The sequence below is a fragment of the Acomys russatus genome, chromosome 27 (genome assembly GCF_903995435.1).
Source record: "Acomys russatus chromosome 27, mAcoRus1.1, whole genome shotgun sequence".
NCBI classification, from domain to species: domain Eukaryota; kingdom Metazoa; phylum Chordata; class Mammalia; order Rodentia; family Muridae; genus Acomys; species Acomys russatus.
This window is the reverse complement of record NC_067163.1, coordinates 29,039,865-29,063,505: the sequence shown is the minus strand read 5'-3', so window position 1 is coordinate 29,063,505 and position 23,641 is coordinate 29,039,865. Positions and strand designations below refer to the sequence as shown.

The 23,641-nt window shown below is 36.6% G+C and overlaps 1 protein-coding gene across 1 annotated transcript in view; it reads left to right on the top strand.

Annotated features, from left to right (window-relative positions):
• The window catches only part of Msr1 (macrophage scavenger receptor 1), a 59,437-nt gene that overhangs the window by 21,857 nt on the left and 13,939 nt on the right, over positions 1-23,641 (top strand). The window contains exons 5-8 of the mRNA XM_051169530.1: positions 56-242; positions 3,157-3,237; positions 7,711-7,800; positions 12,453-12,506. Coding sequence (XP_051025487.1) covers positions 56-242; positions 3,157-3,237; positions 7,711-7,800; positions 12,453-12,506 — 412 coding nt within the window. The remainder of the gene's footprint in view (positions 1-55; positions 243-3,156; positions 3,238-7,710; positions 7,801-12,452; positions 12,507-23,641) is intronic.

Below are 23,641 nucleotides of genomic sequence, written 5' to 3'. Positions count from 1 at the left end.
ACTTACATACTTCCTAATTGTGTGTAACGATTGTGATGTGTACTGTATTTTGTAGAACATCAGTAAATTAGAGGAACGTGTATACAAAGTATCAGCAGAAATCCAGTCTGTGAAAGAAGAACAAGAGCATGTGGAACAGGAAGTAAAACAGGAAGTGAAAGTACTGAATAACATCACTAACGACCTGAGACTAAAGGACTGGGAACACTCACAGACACTGAAAAATATCACCATAATTCAAGGTAAAACCTCTTGTCCTGAAAATGAAACGTTAAAGTTTGCCTTTTTATGCAGACATTTGGTATTTGAAGTTCTATTATTTAAAGTAAATATTTTTGAGGCTTCAGTTACTACAGATTCACAGAAGAAACTTTAATATGAAGTCCAGCAACTTGGTAAATTCAATCATACCCTAGAATTCCTTAAAGAGAAATGCAAAGCCAGATGTGGTAACTCAGCACTCGGCATCTGAGGTGGGGGTCACCACAAGTTTGAGGCCAGATGAGGCCTCATAGTGAGAGCTTGTCTCAGAAAACAAAACAAACAGAACATACAGGACCATATTAGCATGCTATAACTCTATTTCTTACCTGTCTGTTCTTTTAATTAGAAACACCTCCTGAATGTTTCAAAATAATCTTAGATGTATCAAGTGTTTCTATAGTTCCAATAAGCCTTACCGATTTTTTAAAACAAGAACAAGTCATGTATATCAATATATTAGAGGTTAGTACTTTTCACTGTGTGGATCTTTTCCTACAGTTTTGACTTTCCGGTCTTCATTTTCAAAGTTTATCTCCTGGAAAAAATGCTTGCTTTTAAAAATACAACCTGACAACTTCTTTTTCTGTATCTAGTTCTACTACTTAAGTTTTTGTTGTCAGTTTTTTCCCCTCTTATTCTAGCTTGGTTTATATTTCTCATTTTCTTGTTCTGTCTTTTATTTAGTTGATCTGGATTTTTTTTAATTGAATTTATCTCTTCTTCAAAGTTACCAAAGAGCGTTTTGAAACTTTATGAAAAACTACTCTTGTCTTCATTGCTATTGAAATGTGTTGTAATATATGTTAATGCTGGTCATCTTAAAAGATAATGGAGCTCTACGTGGAACTGAAAGCGTTTCACCTCACTACACACACCCTGGTCCTCTCCATTAGAAGGGGCAGGCCATTTCTATGTTATGAACTTTTAAAAACCAAAGTTTAGTCTATATTATTCTTCTTACTTTTTATTAAAAAAGCTTCTTCAGACTGGCTCATGAGATAGCCAATAACTCCTTTAAAAATCTATGTCACTCATCTCTTCTGGATCATCTTTCTTCTGCATGAAACAAATCATTTAGAAGTTCATTTAGCCAAAATCAATGGTCTGATCTTGGTGTCACTTTCTTTGTTTGTTCTTAATTTTTCCAGAGCCCTTACTTGATACATGTTTTTATGTCCACAGTTGTTTTGGTTATTTTTTGAGAATAATAATTGATGAGGATTTGGCTCCTGAGTTCCAAACACCTATGGATGGCCATCTGTCCTATTAAGTGGTCCAGTATTTACTCTCTATTGTGTGTACTTTATATGACTGACTGAAGAATTAGTTACTATAACTAATGAAATAAAAATAAAATGAAATAAAAATAAAGGAATGAGGACAAGAGTATAACAAGCATGATTACACAGATGCCATTTTCTCCTCTTCAGTGCTAGAGATCAAACTTTGGTCCTTATACATGCTGGGTTGGCACTCTACCACTCAACTCCACCTAATCCTCTGGTTTTGTTTATATTTTTAAATATTTTTTTTTTTGGAAAATTGCTTAAAACTGTAGGTGTAGAATGTGACAATAAGAGATCTTTGTGTATTTTGGAGAAATCCTTGCTGTGGATTTTGGTTTTTCTTACTTGCATTCTTCTCTCTGTTATGTCTGTGATCTCACTAACTAGAACTTCAGGTAGAGAATTTTTGGATTAGACATTTGTTGTCTAATCCAATGAAATCCAAGAATTTGATTTAAGACAACAATCAGTTCCTAAACAGTTCCCATTTCCATAACCCTTCTCTCTCATTTTCATTTTTCCTTCCTTCCTTCCTTCCCTCCCTTCTTTCATTCTTTTTGAAGATTCAACAAAGTTCCTAATTTAATTCCCTTTTGATATGAATTCTTCACAGTTCTGCCTCCCTTCTCTCTAACTGTAACTAATTTCAAATTGGACCAGCTCATTTCATCCCCCATGTCTATCAAGTGCTAATTCATTATTTCTAAAAATTCCCTCATTAGTATATTATAGTATATTATATTATATTAGAAATTAGTAACCACATAAAGTTTTTCCCAACTTTTACTAGTTTAAGACAACTAAAAAGTGGGAGCCAGGCATAGTGGCTCATACCTGTAACCCCAGCACTTAGGGAGGCAGAGGCAGGTGGGTCTCTGTGAGTTTGAGGCCAGCCTGGTCTACAAAGTGAGTCCAGGACAGCCAAGGCTGTCTCAAAACCAACAACAAAACATAAACAAGACCACCTCCCCAAAACAAGTAGGGTTCTTCAAATCTTAATACCAACAAAACATAAAGCCAGCACCTATGAACTATATAGTAAAATTTGACTTAGTCGTTGCTGATTCATTTTTTCTCTTATTCATTTATTTACTGGTGCTGGGATTGAAGCTAGGGGCTCACACATACTATATGTAATGCTCTACCCCAATTTATATCGGTGGTCCTTAATATTTTTAATACTCACAATCTGTCTATTATAAAATGTTCTTAATTTCTTGTGACACAAACACATTCATACACACACATTTTTCAAAGTATCTCAAACATAAGATTTTGGTATGGGCACAATATTGATGCCATTATGTGTTATTACAGTATCTCTTTCTCTGCTACCAGTTCTTAGAACTTAGCAAAGTGTTAACCTCACAACAATATTTAATACCTATTTGTGTGATTTAATTTGAGGTGATGACATCTTTCTTCGATGAAGCTATTAAAGTTATCAACAGCAGAGTACTCAGCCATTTAGGAAGGTCAGATCATTCATTTTATGTTAATGTACAGCAAATATAAATCTTTGGATTTCCATATAACTGTTTTGATAAATAAAAAAAACCTTGCCTATGCTTTATAATTATAGTCAGTACTTGTAATTTTCTTAAAGGGCCTCCTGGACCCCCAGGTGAAAAAGGAGATAGAGGACTTACTGGAGAAATTGGTCCACCTGGTTTTCCAGGTTTAAGAGGTAAGGGTATAGTAGCCATCTAGTCATAAACTATAAAGTTGAATGATGTGTATTCATGTTTGTATTTAGGGGAGAATTGCTATTTCATCTTTTCTGTGGTGTGTGTGTGCGTGTATGTGTGCGTGCTTGCATGTGTGTGTATGTGTGTTTGTGTGTATGTGTACGTGTATACATGTGTACATGTGTATAAATCATCAAAGTGAATGGTAAACATTAATTTGTTTTAGGATTCTTTTGTTATTTTATGTGTATGGACTTTCTGGCTGTACCTATGTCTGTGCATCATGTGCATTTCTGGTATTCTCAGAGACCTGAAGAAGGTGTCTTATCCCAAACAGCTTGAGTAACGAGCAACTGTATAGGCCATAGTGGTCCCAGGAATCAAACATGGGCCCTCGGGAAGAGCAGTCAGTGTTCCTAACTACTGAATTACCTCTCTAGTGAAAGCATTCATTATTCATTTTGTAGAATATTTAGTGATTTAGCCAAAGTAATTACATGGGATTGATTATGGGGCTTGGGGAGATACAACATACAATATATAATACACATAAGGCCATGTGAAAAGGAGAACAAAAAAATCACCTTCATATTGGGTTAATTTTAGGGATACAATTTTCATGATATACAGATACATTAATAGGTTCCAAAAGTTAGCATATAATTCTTACATATCTCTTGACTGCACTATTCCTCCTTAGACTCACAGAATCAGAAATAAATAACGTGAGAAAGTGGGTGATTTTTACCTAGGCTTTCAGGCACTCTCTGTGTTGTATTTTACTTAGAGAAAATTGTTCCAAATTATTTTCCTCTGAGTATGTTTTGGTCTTGAAGGCAATGTTTTGAAAGAAGATAGTGGAAGATAGAGAAAAAAGAGAAAGAGCGTACATTATCCTTGCTCGAAACTAAATAAAACCAACAATAACAATAAAGCGATTGCTGTGCTATTCAAATGCCATGCTTTGCAAACAAATTCCATGCATACCATTCAAAAGCAATCTCGACTGAATGGCCTAAATATAATTAGAAAGGCCAACTGGCCAAAATTTTACCTAAACACCATGGACTCTATCTCAATTTTCCTTTTTAGATGAAATAAAATATACTTCTTTTCATAAATAATTTGACTAACTGCCATTATATGAGGAAAAATACCCAAAGATGAATAACATCTACCTGACAAGTCCATCGTGGTGTATCTTATACTTAAAAGATCCAAAACATGTTAAAATATTTATCTAACATTAATCATATAAAACCTATGAGTAGTCTATCTTCATATTTCTATGAACCAGTGAGTGTGTGCTTTTGACATTAATGGCAGATAAGTGTTTTTATCCAGCAAGGTCCTTCTACTTGCTGAGAGCCCCACAGATCTTTAAAAAAAAAAAAAACACATTCATACCTTAAGTAGGAGAAGCAACCAGCATTATTGTAGCTGTCAAAGCTGCTGTCATTAAGATCTGTAAGAAATTACCCCCCACCATGAAGCATAATTGCGAAAGCCATATAATGCAAACACAGAATGTCAGTGAAGCCCGTGACTTACTGTGCAAAGCATCATCTTGAGAGTGTTATTCCAACTCTTTTTGCACTATGCACGTGTGAGACAGATTAGGATGTGAGACTCTCAGTTTTCGTTACTAGTATAAACAGACACCATGTCAAACTAATACACTGTGCCTCCTACCAAATTATTTACGGTTGTCCAGAGAAACAGACTGACGCATGAGTATTATAAAAAGAGAGTTATCAGGCTGGTTTACACAATAGGGGCTGGTAATGCAACAATGGTTGTCTCCATGTTGGGAGGCAGAGAACTTGTTGGCTACTGAGCTTACAATGCTGACTGCTTCATCTGGCCCTAATTTGGGACTAAACGTTTGGGATATTCTTGCAGAGTGACTGTTCTTCAGTTCATGTTGGAAACTCAAGAAGCTGAAGTGTGCTGTCAGTGAAAAGTGCTGGCCACAGCAGCAGCAATAACACCATCAGGAGTAACCATAACAATGAGATAAACACTTGACAGCAAGAAGCAAAGTCACGAAACATGCAGCACTGTTTAGTCCTTGGTGCTATTTTATAACTGTGCTGTTGCTAGAAGGTGCCACCCATTCTAAGAGAAAGTTTCCCCTCAGTTAATTTTTCTTAGACAGAACTCTCTACCCCCAACACACACAGGGACTTCTAGTCTAGTAAAATTCCAGATCTAATCAAGTGGCAGTCTAGATAAATGACAAAAACAAAGGTTTAGTTAGTTTCTTATGAGTCTGCTCATTTACATAAATAGATACTGTTCAGTTCCCTCACATAACAGTTAACTATAGTTCCTGGTAGATGGCTCTTTCAGGTAGAATGTTGCTATTTCATTTGATGATAAAATCAAAAATTATCCAAACTACAGGGGGAAAAAGTAGGATTTATCATTATTTAACTTCCGTATTCTGTTCATGTGTTCTATCTTGTTGCTTCAAATGTGATACCAAAATCAGGAACTAAAGGCTAGATGGAGATCAACCATGATGATTCCACATTCACAAATCCCATTTATATTGCCACAAAACTCATCTTAACACCTACTCCCACCACCACCATGACAGAAATAGCTTATAAACTGTAGTAGTTACCCTAGAAGCCCTAAATAGTCAGGGCACTAGAGTTATCACACATCCTCTTGAGTGCATAAGAGATGAAAATGTGCTTTTTTTTTTTTTAAGAATATATGACAACATTCATTTTATAGTACCAGTCCCTTGGAAATATGTTGAAAGAATGTTCTATTGCCTTTTGCTCTAAAAACAAAAGCAAAACTAACAAACCAAAAACATACTGAGCATTTGTTGCTTCTGATGCTGTGTGGAGAATAAAGAAGCAGCTATAGAGTTTGCTTTCTTAGAGCTTACAAAGTGATGCTGTGTCCTGTTAGTCTTCAGCTCTGATTGTATTCGTTGATAAATACATTGATGACGTCAGTGCCCTATGCGAATCCTTTACCTCTCAATAGCACCCCCAACTCTTCCCCATCGGGGCCTTTTAAGGGGGCTTGTTAGATGCAAACCACATTTCTCAGTCACCGCATGTTTAGATTACTGGCTGCATAATGAAGGAAGGTGAGAATAGCAGTTTACCCTGGTAGAATAAATTAAGCAATTTTAGGTTACATGCTTTAAAAATCCCAGTGAATAAACACTACAATATATGCTAAATTTGGTATATATAATATAGTATATATAAAAAAGTAGTGTTTGGGGGCTGGTGAGATAGCTCAGAGGGTAAGAGCACTGGCTGCTCTTCCAGAAGTCTTGAGTTCAATTCCCAGCAACCACATGGTGGCTCTTAACCATTTATAATGAGATCTTGTGCCCTCTTCTGGTGGGAAGTTACACATGCAGGCAGATCATTACATTTATAATAAATATATATGTAAATCTTTTTAAAGGAGTATTCATGGAATAAATATGCTGATTTATAGAGGCTCCTCTTTACTATATAACACACCATCTACTTAGATTACATGCTTAATTTCTTTTGGAATTAAATCTTTATAATCTGTTGAATAATAGTTCTTAACTATTTGTCGTCATATATTTCTTAAACTTACCATTTCTTGGAAGACAATTTATCTGGCTTCAGGTATTTTTATAAATCTATCGAAGATATTTTTCAGTTGATTATATACATATAAATTCTTCTTTGTGGTCTTAAAAATCAAAGGCAATATTTTAAAGTATGACATTGAAGAAAGAAGTATAATCAATTTCTCATAATGGGTTTCCATGGTGGATCCAAATGAACATAGCATTAACGGAGGCTCGGCAAACTGATAATAATACTGGAAACAGTAAAATGGGACACAAACTATGCTATCTTATGTTAAATTGCTTAGCTCTGCAATAAATATTTAATTCCATAGTAATAGTTATTTCTTCATATGGAGATTCCATATGAGATATGAAATCTCATTCTTTAGAGATATGAGGTAAAATAATGTTAATTTTCAGATTTCATTTTAGAAATATGACGATAAATATGTATATTTCATGCCCATTAGTAACTCAGGGGTGTGCTGTTTAAATAAACAGCATGGATATGTCTTATTACTTGTAGTGTGCTTTTACTACTGTGAATATTAAAAGTTCAAGCTTCAAAAATTTATCATGCTGACTATAGAAATATCTGCCACTTATAATTTTCTGGTTGCTCTTAGTAGATTTTTGGTTAAAGTTGAAGATTTTTGTTTTTAGTTTGCTGACAGTGTGTGTTTTATCGGCTATCTATTACATACTCAGTGCAATATGTTAACATCGTAATTTAAATATTATATTCCAAATAAATGTATGAACTATAGGGAAAGATAAGTCATACTCTCCTCAGAGGTTCACTTACTTCATTTATTTAGTGCCCAAATATGTTCAAAAATAAATTGTTATTCATGTTTTTTTGTTGTTGTTTTCTTTATTAACCATGCAGGTCCTCCAGGTCCTAAAGGTGATCCGGGACTACCTGGCTTGTCGGGAAACCGAGGATACCCAGGGCAGCCAGGAAAGGCGGGGAGGTCAGGTATTGTGATGCACGTTATTATAGTAGAGTGTGCAAACAAACACTAGATCATCAATCGTGATTCTCAACTAGCTACGTAGCAAAATTCTTTCTCTTAGGATAAACAACAGCACTCCTGTGGTTAACTTTATAGCCTAAAATAATTTGAACTTAATTTTTCCCACCAGAAAAGAACCCTGCTCCTGAGAGGAAAATAATTCCACACGTGTATGTCAATACACACCCATATGCGCAGGATCTATGCATTTTACACAATCGTAGCTCAGTAGAAAGAATGCTGTCTACCGTACAGTAAGCAGAGTAGAAAGACTGCCTAGAAAAAGAAGCAGTGTAAATAGCCTTTTAAACACAACTGGCCAGATTTTGGTAAGTCCCAGTTGAAAGAAATATTTATAATAAAATAAATGAGTTTTCTCTTATTTTTTAGTGCATAATAATCAACATTGCTCAGCATTTTAGCTTTTACACAGAGAACGATTGTTGTGACTCCTGATTATATTAATAAACAGATATTAGATTTTATTCTTTGTACAGCAATGTTAGGAGGAAATAAGCTCATTTTCCCCATTTTCAAATGAAAGCCATATCAAGAGAATACAGTCCCTATTGTTAAGGGAGTTTTAATAGATATTACTCTTAAGATACTTCTAGGTTTATAGGAATATGTCAAAGAAAGCATACAGTTCCTACTCACCTCTCCACATATGCTCAGCTCTCTCAAAATATAACACCTAGCCTTGAGGGAATATTTGACACAAGTATTAAACCAATAGCAATTCATCATTATTAACAAAAGTCTATTGAGTACAGTAGCGGTCACTCTTTCTGTTCCCTATTGTATGAGGTCTGACAAGTGTAAATATTATATCTCTACCAGCATTTAAGAATAATGTCTCAGGCCCAGGAATAAACTGTCATCCACCTAAACACCTAAACTCTCCACTCAGCCTCCACCAAGCTTCAGTCTGTAAATGGATAAACAAACTGTGAAGAAGGCACAAAACAGAATCATAATTAGTGTCAAATAGAAATAGACAATCAGGCCACAAAATAATATGTAGAAATCTTAAATGCATATTGCCAATGGAAAGAAGCTGGTCTGAAAATACTATAAGCTGGATACTTCCAGGTCTATGTACTTCTGTAAAAGCCAAAGCTATAAAGACAGGAAATACAGCCATGGTTGGTAGGAGTCTGGAGGAGAGGCCAAGATGGTTAGGCACATCACAGCATATCATTAGGGCTCAGATCCTCTTCTGTGTAACACACCTGTGGACACACTACTTAATAGAAATACTGCCAGCAGTTGTGCACCTCTCTTTTTCCTCCCTAAGCATGGAATTTAAGCAGAACTTTTGAAATTGAGTTTTATATTGTGGATCCTTCTCTGTGAAGAATAAAATCTATCAACCATATATGGCTTTAACCGTTCCCCCCCCTTCATATTTTTTAGACCTTAAACCCTTCTTTTTCAGTAATCTGAAAATTTGGCAATAGTCTTCACTAAAAAGTGATCTTTAAAAATTAAAATGTTGGAACTGTATTAAAGGGTCACAGCATTAGGAAGGCTGAGAAACTTTAGAGAGATTGTATTGATATACTGTATTTTTTTAAAAAAAAACACCTTGGAAACACCAAACTTAACTAGACTCAAAGACTTTAATGTTAATAAACATATATACAGTTAGAATGGCATTCAAAATGGAAGCTTTGCATTAAATTTATACACTTGTCTGCCTCTGAAACCAAAAAATACTCCAGCCAGAATAAGAACTATAAAACAACCAGCTTTGTGCAGGTATGTACATGTGTGTACATGTGTGAACATGTGTGTGTCCATTACCCGCATACACTCGTATGACTCCCAATCATAAATTGTTTTGTTGCTGCTTCATAACTGAGACCCGATAGGCTGTGATCTTATAGTGGGGGATGAGGTCCCATTCTGTCACAAACCTACGGGAGGGGAATAAGATGAAAAAGGGAGGGAGGGGGAATGGGAAGATACAAGTGAGGGGATAACAATTGAGATGTAATCTGAATAAATTACTTAAATAAAAAAAGAATATCCGCCCCCCCCCAAAAATTAAAATGTTGGGAACTTTTGTGGTACTTAATTATTTTGTCAATTTAATGGCAATTGAAATAATTTACTCGGAATTAAAAAGCACATTTAATGACATAAAATATTATATTAGAAACTTGAAAATTAGCAGTTATCTTCTTTGGCATCTGAAATATAATATTTAGCATTTCGTTAATGCTAAATTAATTTAAAATAAAACCCAAAATTAAATTACTTATATTGGTATAATTTTTATAGTTTAAGTGCTTCAAGTCTCAATCCATTTTATACATTATATTACTTTCTTTTTAAGTTTGATGAATTAGGGGCAAAAATCTTCTTTAGGAGGTACATAAAATATTTAAATAAGAGATAAAGACAAAATATAGAAGTCCAATGTGAAAAGAGTAACTTATATTAAGCCCTAAAATTAACTTGAAAACAATTGTGCTATTAAAGTAGGTTATCTATACAAGCTCAAGACAGCAGAAAATATCATCATGGAGTAGGGTAGATGAGCACAAAAGCTCATCCTCAGTAGCTCTGTCACTGTTGGCCATTGGTATACATCTTGGGATAAGGATAGTGGGTTTTCTTTTCAGGTATGTCCTTTATATAATAACCAGGGTCCAGAGCAAGCCCCACAGCTAAGAATAAGTGGGTACCATAAATGGGACTTGATGTTTCTTTTTACTGAACATAACATTTGTTGAGTAGGGAGGTGAAAGAGGAGTTGGGGGAGGGAGTTGAGTACAATCAAAATACATAGCATGAAATTCTCAAAGAAATAGTCTTATACAAGAAAATGAGCTGAGTTATAAAAGTCCATTCATGGCATTTGTTGAGTATAAGACCATAGACACCAGAGTCTAGCTAAGATGTGAGAGAGGACAACCTGAAACAACAGTAGAAACTGCAGAAGCTTCCATCTCTTAAGAGAAACGTGTTATGAATATGATGGGTAGCTCTTAAAGGGACTGTGTAATAGAAGCAATTATTTTCAGCTCATGGAAGAAGAATAAATCTCAGCTTTAAGAGGTTTAAAGGCCACGCTCTGTCCCAAACTTTGCATGTAGTAGAGCAGAAAAACTGAAAATAATGTTTTAAATTCATTGATAATTTCCCATAGTCTGTGATTCTTAAGCTTCATCTCCTGATGATGTAGTTAAAATGGTAACCCAAAACATTGTAAGTGATTTTTTTGAACCAAACAGCTCTTGAGTCAGTCCTGTTTTGGTGCTAAATTGGTCATACTGATAGAAGAGGTAATTGTCACCATAGAAATCTCCTATTCCTGCCAAATATTTATATCATGTACAACAACATTTAAATTGGAAGGCTGAAGATGATGCTCCATCATTATAGAATTTTGGGTGACTGTTCAGGCAGCAAACTGTCTCTGTCATATTTTCATTTTGGGAGGTGCTAACCAACACTTCCGTTTCACTTGGGTAATTAAGTTTTACTTTTTCTCAAGTCTCTGATGAGGTTGAAGACCAGATGGTTCAGTCTTACAATTAAGCTTAGTTATTTATTTAGGGGTTAAGATATTTTTTTTTAGGTCTAGATAGATGTTTTAAATTAATGAAGATAAGATATATGATAGATATTGATTTTCGTTCAGAATTTTAGACTAAGATAAGAAAGATGTTTTCTGCAAGGTTGCCAAATACAATTAGCCAAATCACCTTGAATGTTACATTTATATAATTCCTGATGGTTTTGTGGTTCTTTTTGCCTTATGTAGTTTTGTATTTATGTGTAGTAATGTAAATGTGTATGCCAAAAAATATATAAAATAAAATCTAAAATAAATTGAAACCTAGGACAAAGTTGCAAACCATTCATGAAAACCAACGATCAACATTTCCACATTTACTTATAAATTTGAGTCACTGACCCTCATGTAACACTTGAGCCTTATGCTCATGTGGCCCTCACAGCCAAATGGGACTGGTCCAGAGGTTTGAAGAATCAATGGACATTTTAAAAAGGAGTCAACAGAATTCCACAAGCCCCTGTACTTATATGATCCAGCTTCTAGAATATTCTGTTACAAAGGAATTAATAATGAGACAGGAAAATAAAGTTGTAATGGGAAAGAGTACAAGAGTTAGGATAAACTGAAAGAGGGTGGGCTCTTGAGAGTGGAGAAAGAGTGTAGAAAAAGGAAAACTGAGGATTAATATGCAAAAATCATACTACATTGCAGTTTTCTTTCTTTGGGGGATACTGGTAAATAAATTTAGATTGTTAAATTCCATACTCATAATGGATTTCAAAAGTGATCAGCATGATTGTCAGTGTGACATGATTATTATATTTCACTAACTCTAAGTTGTTATGAATCATTTTCTTATTTTGTGGTGTGGTATCTCCATTTCAAGCAAGTTCTTGGGAGTCTGGGGCCACATCTCAGTGGTACAAAAAGTGCTTAGTCTATACAGTCCTTGGTTACTGTCTCCAGCAGCTTCAGAGTGAAAATGAATGAAGAGAGATAAAAAGAGATGGAAAAAGAGTTGAGAGAGCAGCATTTTGAGTGAAACTAACTCTTTTCTTTTTTTTGCTGTTTCCCCCCCACCCCAAGGATCTCCTGGACCTAAAGGCCAAAAGGGAGAAAAAGGGAGTGGAGGCTCATCAAGTAAGTATGAGCTCTTGTTTCCTGTGTCAGTTTCTGTTATAAAGTAAGATTGTGATGCTAGTGGTGTAGGGTTGAAAGAAACATTGAGAAAGTTAGCATTCATCTGCAGAACTTATGCAGAAGCCATGGCTTTCTCCCAATAAAACATGCTAATCAGAGTAAAACAAATAGACTAGATTATGAGACTCTTCCAAACTCATTACCCTATTTGTATTCCATGATTTTTGTGTTTTGTTTTGATGAACACTACTTTCTAAAGAAAAAAATCACATAGAAAATTGTCCAATTTCAAGTCAATTTCTATCCACTGAAGGGATATCAAGCCTATGAATAGAAACAATCACAGGCCCCTACACACTAAGTGAGCTCACGAAAAGCTCATATATAGACATTTGGACAACCATATCCAAGACTTCCAACCTTCAAAGGAAGAGATTTCACACCATTAGTGGAATGCATACTTCTTATTAAAATACTGAAAACCTGGGCATCAGATATTAAACGATATTAAATAAATATCAACTGAAATGGCAACTGTTTGCTAGGCCATAAGTAATTTTTATATGTATAGAATGAAATACTATAATTTAATAATTGTGAAGAGGAATAAAGACCCCCACTTAGTTTCTTAAAAATCAAGGACTGATTCCCTTATCTTCCCAGTAGAGTCTACATGTAAAATACATGTTACAAGCATGTTTTGTGAACAATAGCCACAGGGCTTGTTGGTATGGTTAACAGTTTCTTTTTATTATAGAATCACATTTCGTTGTTATCACAAAATAATTACTTTAACTTTATACCTTAGAACAACTAGACAGCATAAGGTTATAATTGTGAGGAGCCATTGTAGTCTAATTGACCCGTGATACTGTCAAAGTTGAACAACGTATAGGAGTGGTGGATGCTCAGTAATTCAGTGCTTTCCTCCGTATAACTCTTAACATATTATGGCAACATAAACACAGTTCTTTGTTCAAGTTTTCTATCTGGTGACAATTTTTCTTTTAGATGCTTGCTAACCTCCTTTTTTCATTCCACTTAAGTTCAGATGATCTCTTACCAGCCCCTAGTGCTTATGTTTCTATGTATCTCTGTCTCTGACTTTATTTTCTCATACTTAAGTCTAAATGGTCTTGCTCTCATCTCCTTTCCCCAAGGCTTTCTTGGAGCCTCCAATCATTGATTGTTGTTCAGTTTGGCACTTAAGAACTTCTCTACTTTTAGCCTGCATATTAAAAAGCCATGCCACTTTCTGTTTTACAGTTACCAAATGCTTGTAATTGTTTCTCAGCTATGTCTAGAAATTCATACTACAAATTTAGTTGGCTGTTTTGGACTATTACTTTCTTTGAGAAAGCAGTAATAGCTATTTTTGTGTTTGAGTGTATATATACAGATCTGATTCTTCTACATGTCTCCTCAAGGACAATAAAAACAATTCCAAAATGCTCCAAAAGAAGAAATAATAATATGCCTATACGTTTAACATGATAAGTCCTGGTTTTCTGTGTTTAATATGCAATCACATATGCTTTGACCTCTTTTATCTGAGTGAATAAACAAACAATCTAAATTACAGAGATAAGACAATTACCACAAACTAGGTGTTTATTTCCCTACTCTTAAGTGGTCAATAATTTTGGCCACCTTTAGTTTAGCTTTAATAAGCAATACTAAAGTCAATATTCCATATGCCAAATTTTGAGAATACTCTTAGAGGATTCACTTGAAGCGGAATCAATAGTTAAAAGGTTGTATGAATTTTACAATGAAGTCTGACAAGTGTCTACAAAATGGTTCTACGGATTATTTTGAATGACATTGTCCAATTCTCTCCATTTTATTTATGATCTTTAAACTTTGTATTGAATTAATTCAATGTACTTTTTATACTCTTGGCAATATTTAAATGTAATAAATTAATCATGATCTCCTCTTTTACATGCATGTCAGGATCAGTATAGCTCCCTGGTCATCCTGGGGCAGAACCCTTTTAAGATCAGGTGGGCTGGGCAGAGCACTCTACTCTCATCTTCTTAAAAGACCCCTCACTTCTGGACAAGTCATCAGTGCAAGTGACTGCTGGGATCCTTTGCAACTCCTCAAAATGACCTTGGTGGCTGTGTAATGTCATGCCGGGCTTCTCCGTGACTTCCTCTCCTGACCCTGGGTGCTGTTTGGCCTCCACTACCATAAGCACGCCATTATTCGCTCTGCTACAATCATCCCCATCCCCTGGCACCCTTCACCTAGATGCCTCCATGTTCTGACTGGTGGGATGTTTCTGCTGTCTTCTGACCTTCTCTTGTTCACTCACCTAATCTTAGAGAATCCCAGTAGGTTCTAATGGGTATTGGGTAAATATGGGTTCTTTAAGCTCAAGTCATTCTTCAAAAATAGAAATAGGGATGGAAATAGAAGAAAAATCTGTCCATCTATTCATTCACTCATTCATTTAGCGTAAGTTCATTGTGTACCATTTGGAGCCAGACTTTACAGCTACAAATGTTTTTTTCTAGCTTTATACAACTAATTACTCCTAAAAGATAATAATATACCAGTTATCAACAAATTAGAGATAACTATTCAAGGAAAAAATTAGGGCTGTATAGATATTGAGAAAAGAGAAATAATCTTAGCATCTCAGTATATTAAAAAAAATAGCTTTATTTTTATTGCTTGTTTCACTTTTCTATCTTCTTATTCTCCAAAGTAAAGCATATATGTATGTATGTATATATATACACACATAAATGTGCATAGATATATACAAATGAGTTGAGATAAAGTAAAATTTGGATAATTTCACATTTAATGAGAACCAAACCCTACTTCACAACTGTCTATCCATTTAAACAAAAACATTTTGATCATGAAAAAAATCAATGTATTTTGATTCTAGAAAGTTGTTTACATTTACTTGCATTTTATGTTTTATGTATATAGGAATATATTGTAGTAGAAATGGAGATATTTTGTACAAGTTAAAATGGGGAAGAAAATGCAAAACAAGAGAAGGAAGGAGAAAAATATGTAGTAATAATAAAGGTATAAGATCGTGTGTTATTGCCTTTCTGAGTTAACAGAGCATATTTTTTCAGGATTTTCCTGTCCTTCATCCTGTAACACTAAACCTTAAGATCCAGAGCATAAGATAGCAGCAGAATTCTAGTGTATGCCTCTGCATATCTAACTTTTCCCATTTTCTGCTCTGCCAAATGATCATGTCAACTCCTACCTCACAGGGTTGTTGTGGGGACCAAATTATGTGTGAAGATGTTCTGTAAAGCCATGCAGACCTTGAAAGTCATAAGAATCATTCACAGCAGTGTTTGTGGTCAAGACAGCCATTAATTGCTGTTTTAAGCACACATGTTAAATTTCTAATCGTATTGGGACTGGAATCAAAACAGAAATGCCAGACTCAATATCTGTCTTGGGGAAAAAAAAAAAAAAGAGAGAGATATTAGAGAATAAGACATGATTTCTGTGTTATATGGAGCAGTGCAAGTAAACCGAGATCGCAAGTCAGTGAGTTTATCTTCTCAGAGCCAAGGAGAATTAGTTATAAGGGAGAAGCAGCTAAACTAGAGGCGAGAGCTGTTGACAAAGGACAGAACTTCACGCCAAACTAATAAAAGTCTGGGCTGTGTAGGACAGAACCTGAGCCCAAGACATTTCTGTTGAGAGAGTTCTGAAAAGGACAGCAAAACAATTGGCATTGTCACTGGAATTAGGTTATGTCTTTGCCTTCATGCCACCATACTATGATCAAATCTGGTGGTGAGGAAAAAGAAATGGGGAATTATCCAGTGATTCTGATAGTCGGCAGTATTAACAGGCTAGTTGTTCTGTGCAAACATCTAGAGAAAATTGGATTTGTGTCTGTGGCTTAATTGGCCTGTGCTATGGAGTGTGGGTGACCCTTTTCTTGTGCCAGAAGGCATTGCTGCGGACCATCTTGGCTCTATACAGAATAGTCGTGGTCCCAGATGTGCTGGCAGACAAATTGTAAGAATTCAGTTCTCAAGTCATTTCACATCCAACACTACACATAGATGGTTAAGTGTGGAGTACTAATCTGAACTTCCCAAATCATCAAAGGCGGCTCTGTTCTTCTCTTTAGATAAAAATAGATGCTGATCTCCCTGCTCAAAGGCATCAATTATCTCATCTTTTATAATGTATAATGAAAAGTGACAGATGGTATGTTTTGTCACCCTGCTAAGTAGAAAGGGTGTTTTAGTCAAGCAAGGGAACCGTATAAGTAAACACTATGAGGCACCATCCTGAAGAGGCTTATTGTTTATCTGTGATGTGTCAGCATGCTTTGCTCATGATCAAGGAGAGAGATAGGATGTGAATTTTTGGTATCTTCTATTGACACTCATACAATTATATGGAAAAATGTATTTGCCTTTATATGTACTGAGAACTCAACTCCATATTAAATAAATTTGTTGTCTTTCTCAAAACATTCAGTTGATTGAAGTCAAAACCTCCTTCTCTAATCACTAAGTAATTGTAATAATGAATATTTAGAGTATACTTGCTGTGTAACAGGTACTTGGATGCATTTTCATATCTAATACTCAGAAAGCTACTGGGGTAAGTGCTATTAATATCACGATTTACTGAACTGAAACCCAAGGTTAACTGCTAATAACAGAAAGCGGCACAAGTTCAAAGCCATGCTGGTCAGTTTCCAAAAATCTACATTAGTCAAATTTTATGCATATAAATAATACTACAAATATTAACATGGAAGTGGGGAAAGGGAGACTAGATTTGTAATTAGCAGTTCTATTTTCCACAATGAGCCTTATTCTTTGAAGATTCCAAGGAGATTTAAAAAAATGTATAGACTAGGTCAAATTCCAAAGGTATACTATTGAGTCATCTTTGTTTATGTTTCCACCATCGTAACTACTGCACATATTGCCTGCATCCTCTCCCTCAAGTCTATTACTCAGACATACCATCTTCCTGGAAGTGTTCTCAGGACTTCCATTATCACTAATGCAAGTGAGTTTCTTACACACGCCTTGGGGACAGCTCCCTGCTAATAGTCTACCTTTATTTCAGTAACTGACTCAGTTTTCACATTTTCCAGTATTGCAGGCTGCTTTGATGCCTCTTTGCACTTCTTTTCTTTTCTTTTTTTTCAAATTCCAGAGTGTGCTTTTCACAGTGCAGTAGCTATGAGCCAGCAAAACAGGGTAGAGTATACCTGAGCAGGAATGACTCTCGGTAAATTAGACAAATGCTATTTTCTTATGATAATTGTGTTTTGTCTAAAGCTTCTTGTGGATGCCCAAATTGTTAGCAAAACCATACAGCATTCTTCTAATACAATAAATGTAATTCTTAGTAACATTACTGGTATGTCTTGAAAACAGAAACAGAGATTTAAATCAGCAACGGATATGTAGTCAGCTTGTTCTGTGCAGTCTTTCACCCCAATGACTGTCAAGGCCTGAACTGCATCAGATCCAATTAGAAGGAGGAAAGTCAATATAGTTCTATCCAGGATTTGCACTAGCAAAGTTGAAATTCATCCAGTATGCAAAAGAGTTCAGACAGAGCAAAGAGACCCAGAGTGCTGCTTCATATCCTTTGATAACCTCCGAGCAACCAAGTATCTTCCCACACCCCATCTCTAGTTATGAGCCACTGTCTTGTGGGCTACAGTGAGAAACCGTGCTTTATAAGAGCACAAGATGATCTATTTTGTTCATATTAAGGCACCTTATAAGTATAGGCTGGCAACATATTAGTTGTTTTTCTCACCCTGTATTGTCTGGAAGGGTGCTCCCATTAGGAACTGAATCTCAAGAACAACAGTTAGCTTGACTGCATAGCGCATGTCCCTGGAACGCCTGCACAAGGGCTTAAGCTGTGTGCTCCTGACCATTGCCCAGGGTGCTAAAGTCACACTCATTTTATTCCTACTGTAAGTCCTTACACCCTGAATGATACACTTCAGAGGAAAATGTGTGATTTCCAGGGATTTTGCAGAGCAATTTAAGTGTCTCTAATGTGAACCGTGTAGCAAAATGGTTGTACTTTGTGGGAGTCTGAATTTTCACTTCTCTGGAAGACTGACAGGTGTAACTGAACACAAATATCCAGTTTTATACACCCAGTGTTTTCATAAAAATCCATATGGTGTAAAGCATGATTCATTAGTCTCTAGTAAAATAGTCAAATGTTCTAGTATAAACTATCATCTTGATGAAACTCTTCCTGTGGTATTTGCATTTATTTTCTAAATATTAATATTTAGAATATTTTATAGGTTCCTTGAGGATTCCACACAATGTGTTTGGATCGTATTTACCCTCTTTCTCCTAACTCTCCTGATATCTACTTCTGTTTCCATACCCACCCTATGTTATGTCTTTAAAATAATCAAGACCAATTTGTTTCACCCACATATTCTTGGATATGACTACTGGAACATGGACAAACTTACTAGGAGATTCTCTGTCTCTCTGTCTCTCTCTCTGTCTCTCAGTCTCTTTCTCTGTCTCTCTGTCTCTCTCTGTCTCTGTCTCTGTTTGTCTGTGTCTGTCTGTCTGTCTATCTGTCTGTCTCTGTCTCTGTCTCTGTCTCTGTCTCTGTCTCTGTCTCTCTCTCTCTCTCTCTCTCTCTCTCTGTCTGTCTGTCTTTCCTGGCAGCCATTAATTGTCAGTAACTTCTTATCTAGAGAAGGGACTTCCTTCCCAATCCTCCCTCTGCATACTGTAATTTAGTCTGGCTTGAACATGAGCCAGTACCATGCATGCTCTCACAACCACTGTGACTTACGCATGGGTGCCCTGCTATATCCAGGAGAGTCTGCTTCCTTGTACTCATCTGCCCCGTGTCCTCCTGCTGTCTTTGCATCTCTTCTTCCACAGCGTCCCTGAGCCCTCCATTTCTGATGACCACACTATCACCTACAGGAATACAGTCTGTGCACCAAAAGATCATGGATGTTCCAATCACTGAAAGTAACCAGTTGAATAATATTATTAATGTTGGCTAAGAAATCTAATGAATCCTCAATAAATATTTTGAAAATTTAAAACCAGACATCTTTTTTCAGATGGCAGCAAGTCTAAGGCCTTGTGCAAGATAGGAAATGGTGTGCCACTGAGTTGCAGCACTTTTTATTTTTCTCATTGCTCTGCCAAAACCACCTTATAGAAGGGTTTGCTTTGACTTGCGGTTTGAGGGTGTCTTACATTACATCACGGCGGGGAAGGTCTGGAGTTTAGAGCATGAGATTGCGAGCTGGCCGTGTTTTGTCCATGGTTGGGAAGCAGAGAGAGGCACATGTGGATGCTCATCTCGCGCTCCCGTTTGTCTTCTTTCCAGGAACTCCAGGACAGGTGTAGATGCTACCCACAGTTACAGTGTGTCTTCTGGTCTAGTTTAATGCACTCTGAGACTCCCTTCTAGACATCTCCAAAGGTTTTTCTCTCAAGTGATCTGTTTCTGTCAGATTGACAGAATTAACCATCATCTCAAGCCCTTAAATAAAAATATTAATTAATTAGTTAATTAATTAATGTGATAAATTCTCACTAGGTAGCTCAGTCTAGCCTCAAAATTGTTATCCACCTGTCTCAGCTTCCTGGGTGCTAGGATTACAGATATTCCTCACTATGTCCCAGCTAAAAAGTTATCATTTTTTTTGGAAATTTTTGATTTGATCAAGCCACAACCTAGCACATGTGGTTAATTTACCCTTATTTCCCCTTGAAAAACTAAAGAAAAGCTTGCTCTTTCAAATTTCTGGCCACTGGATTATTTCTTTTTGTTCTCTTATTCAAGGACACTGAAACACAAAACCTAAGTGAAAAAGGAAAGAAAAACATGCTGGGGTTCTTGTACTGTAGAAATAAGCTGATTAGTCTTATTCATAGTTTTACAGATTCGAACTCATTTTCTCAGGAAACCTAAGTAACATTGGTGTTAAAACCAACAAGAACAATTTCACTTCTATTTGCTTTTTACTGATTTTGTAACTTTAAGTTTCAGTAACGTACTCTCATAGTATGCCATTTCATGAAAAGAGAACCACCACCCAGGAAGTTTCAACTGAATACACAATGATCAATTTTTAAAAGATGAATGTCAAGCACAATGACCTTGAGCATCACTACATTCTTCCTCAAATAATTACCACCAATATATTTATGAGGGCCGTTAAGTATGGCTGAGAATGTGCAGTAATGTAAATTCAACATTTAGGAGGCTGGGGCAGAAGGATTGCAGGATTGAGGCCAGTTTAGGATGTGGAGTGAGTCTCCTTGTTTGAGAACAAAAAGCAATAAACATCAAAACAAACAAAAAGACAACGTGAAAAGTAACAAAAACTTGCTCATTAAAGACAGAAAGTCTTTGGACTCATGTAAGAATTCTACAAGATGAATATTATTTCATGAGTGGAGGGATACAGGACAAACTAGGGTTCTCTAAAAGAATAAAACTAATGGGATAACTACATATATACATATATACATACATAAATATATACATAACTACATAACTACATAACTACATATATACATATATACATATAGGATATGCCATACATGTATTATATACATTCTTCTTACACACACACACACACACACACACACACACACACACACACACACCAGAGAGAGGAGAAAGAGAGAGAGAGAGAGAAAGAGAGAGAGAGAGGGGAGAGAGAGGGGAGAGAGAGAGAGAGAGGAGAGAGGGAGAGAGGGGGGGAGAGAGAGAGGGAGAGAGGGGGGGGAGAGGGAGAGAGAGAGAGAGAGAGAGAGAGAGAGAGAGAGAGAGAGAGAGAGAGAGAGAGAGAGAGAGAAAGGGAGAGAGAGGAGGGGTTATAAAAATAATAACAGCACCACAAATTCCATCAATGAGCTGGGAACCTGGTAGTTACTCTGACCTCGAGTCTGAGTTCCTCAGCATTTGGAACAGTCTGACACTGGATGTCCCTTACTGGGGAGGAGGCAGACAACCAGTACTTGCTCATTCTACAAAGCCTGATACCTCTATAGTCTCAATCTGGCACTGGAAACCAGGAGGATTCTGTGATCCTTAGTCCACAATAAAAGCTTGGAAACACTAGTTCTGCTATCTGTGAAGGGAGCCGCAGCAGCAGCAGCAGCAGCAAGGCAGAGAAACTGCAGCATGATGGAAGCCAGGATAGCACAGGGCAGGATGAACTTCCTTCTGTCCTCATGTCACATCCTTTATATCCATGCCGCTACTAGAAAGTACTGGCCACATCCAGGGCGAGTCTCCTCATAGCAATCAAAGCAATCATGGTCCTTCTTCAGGTGAACCTCAAACTCAGGCAATTCTAACTCGTGGCAAGTTGTTCTCAAAACCAAGTATAATACAAGGGTTCAAGCTAAATCATCTGGATTCAATCTCTCTGCATGTCTCTTAGATTTCATATTTGCCTCCTTTGTTGACAATCGCGTCATGCTGAGCCATATTATCTTTACATCTTACCACTTTTTTCCTCCCTTCAAACATCCTCTGATTCATGCCTGCTTGGCCACTGAGCTTATGCTTTGGCTACAGTGTTCGGAGATAGGTGTACTGATTCCTTAACAATGCTCTAAATGCCTACTAATTAGGAAGACATGATTTCCTTTCAGAATCTCAAGGGTACAAGGACACAACAGGACACTGAACACCACAGGGTGTGTGTCAATAACATTTAGGAACAATCTTGCTGATTGCTTATTGGACAGCTATTTTAGCCGCTCAATTCTTTCTCAGTGAGACTGAGTTATAATCAAGTAACCACTTTTCATCCTACTAGTCACTGGTATAGAAGTTACCCATAGCCTATGGGATGTACAGGAGTAATGTCTGCGGATTCTGCTACATGCATGTAACAGACATGACACAGAGATGTCCTGTTGTGTCAAAAGTTGTGACAGATGCTTCGTAAAAGCTGTTTGGGGAATTTGGAAAAGAAAAGTGGCTAAATGCTTTTTTATTATATAACGCATAACTGTTGCCATCACCATTTTCTAAGCATTAAGTCAAGAATCAGTATTTTTAAGAAGCAAAGTAATAAGTAATCTCCCACTGTGTCTGGCACTCCGCAATTGCACTTCATTTTCAATTGAATAGATTTCTCTCTTATGCACAAATATTTCAACCAGTTTTTCCTCCCTCCACTTCCCCAGGTCCCCAAATTCTTCTCTTCCTCAGACACACTCCTTCTCCACTTGCCTCCAGAAAAAGATCAGGCTTCCAAAAGACAGCAACCAAACAACAAAACAAGATACAATAAGACAAGGCAAAAGCCCTCCTATTAAGGCTGGACAAGGCAACCCAATAGGAAGAAAAGTCCTAAGAACAGGTAAAGAATTCAGAGATACACCCATTCCCACTGTTAGGAGTCTCACAAAGCACCAATTACAGCCATATATACACAGAGGACCCAGCACAGAGCTGATACTTGCAGCTTCAGTCTGTGATCCCGTGTGCACCATGCTTTGTTGATTCAGTGGGCTAGGTTCCCCTGGTGTCCTCCATCCCCTCTTGACTCCTACAGTCTTTACTCATTCTTTTCCACATCCCAGAGTTTTTTGGGGAGAGATCCGAAATGTTCTCTCTCCCTCACTTGGTCCTCCCAAAGAATCTTTCCCTACACTTTCCTCATGAGTGTTCAGAACCTTCAAAACCATCTGTAATACCTCGTGCATGCGTGGTTCATCTATGCACGCTGAGGCTTGACTTACCAACTCAAAGACAACAATATAGTCAACCTTACTCCGCCTTTCCTCCTCAAAGCTCATTGGAACACATTGTGGTTTAAGTTAGGCCTCATCACGGTTCCATGAGAAGATAGTTGTCATAATAAATGAAAAAAATAAAAATAAAATGCAAACGGCAGATGTAAGGCCAGTTTGTAACAAGTTGGGCCTAGAGGCTGATCATCAGCTTCCAGTGTGGAGAAGTAGCCTCTTTCAAGACACGGGCTCACCTATCCCTGAACAGACACTTGGGGTGTTTTTAAAATAGGGTGTTTGTCACTTCCATCTAACTTAGAGGCCATTTATTGAGATTTACCATTCACTGGATGTATTTTTCTGTTCTTCTTATGAACCAAACAAAACAAGCCAATC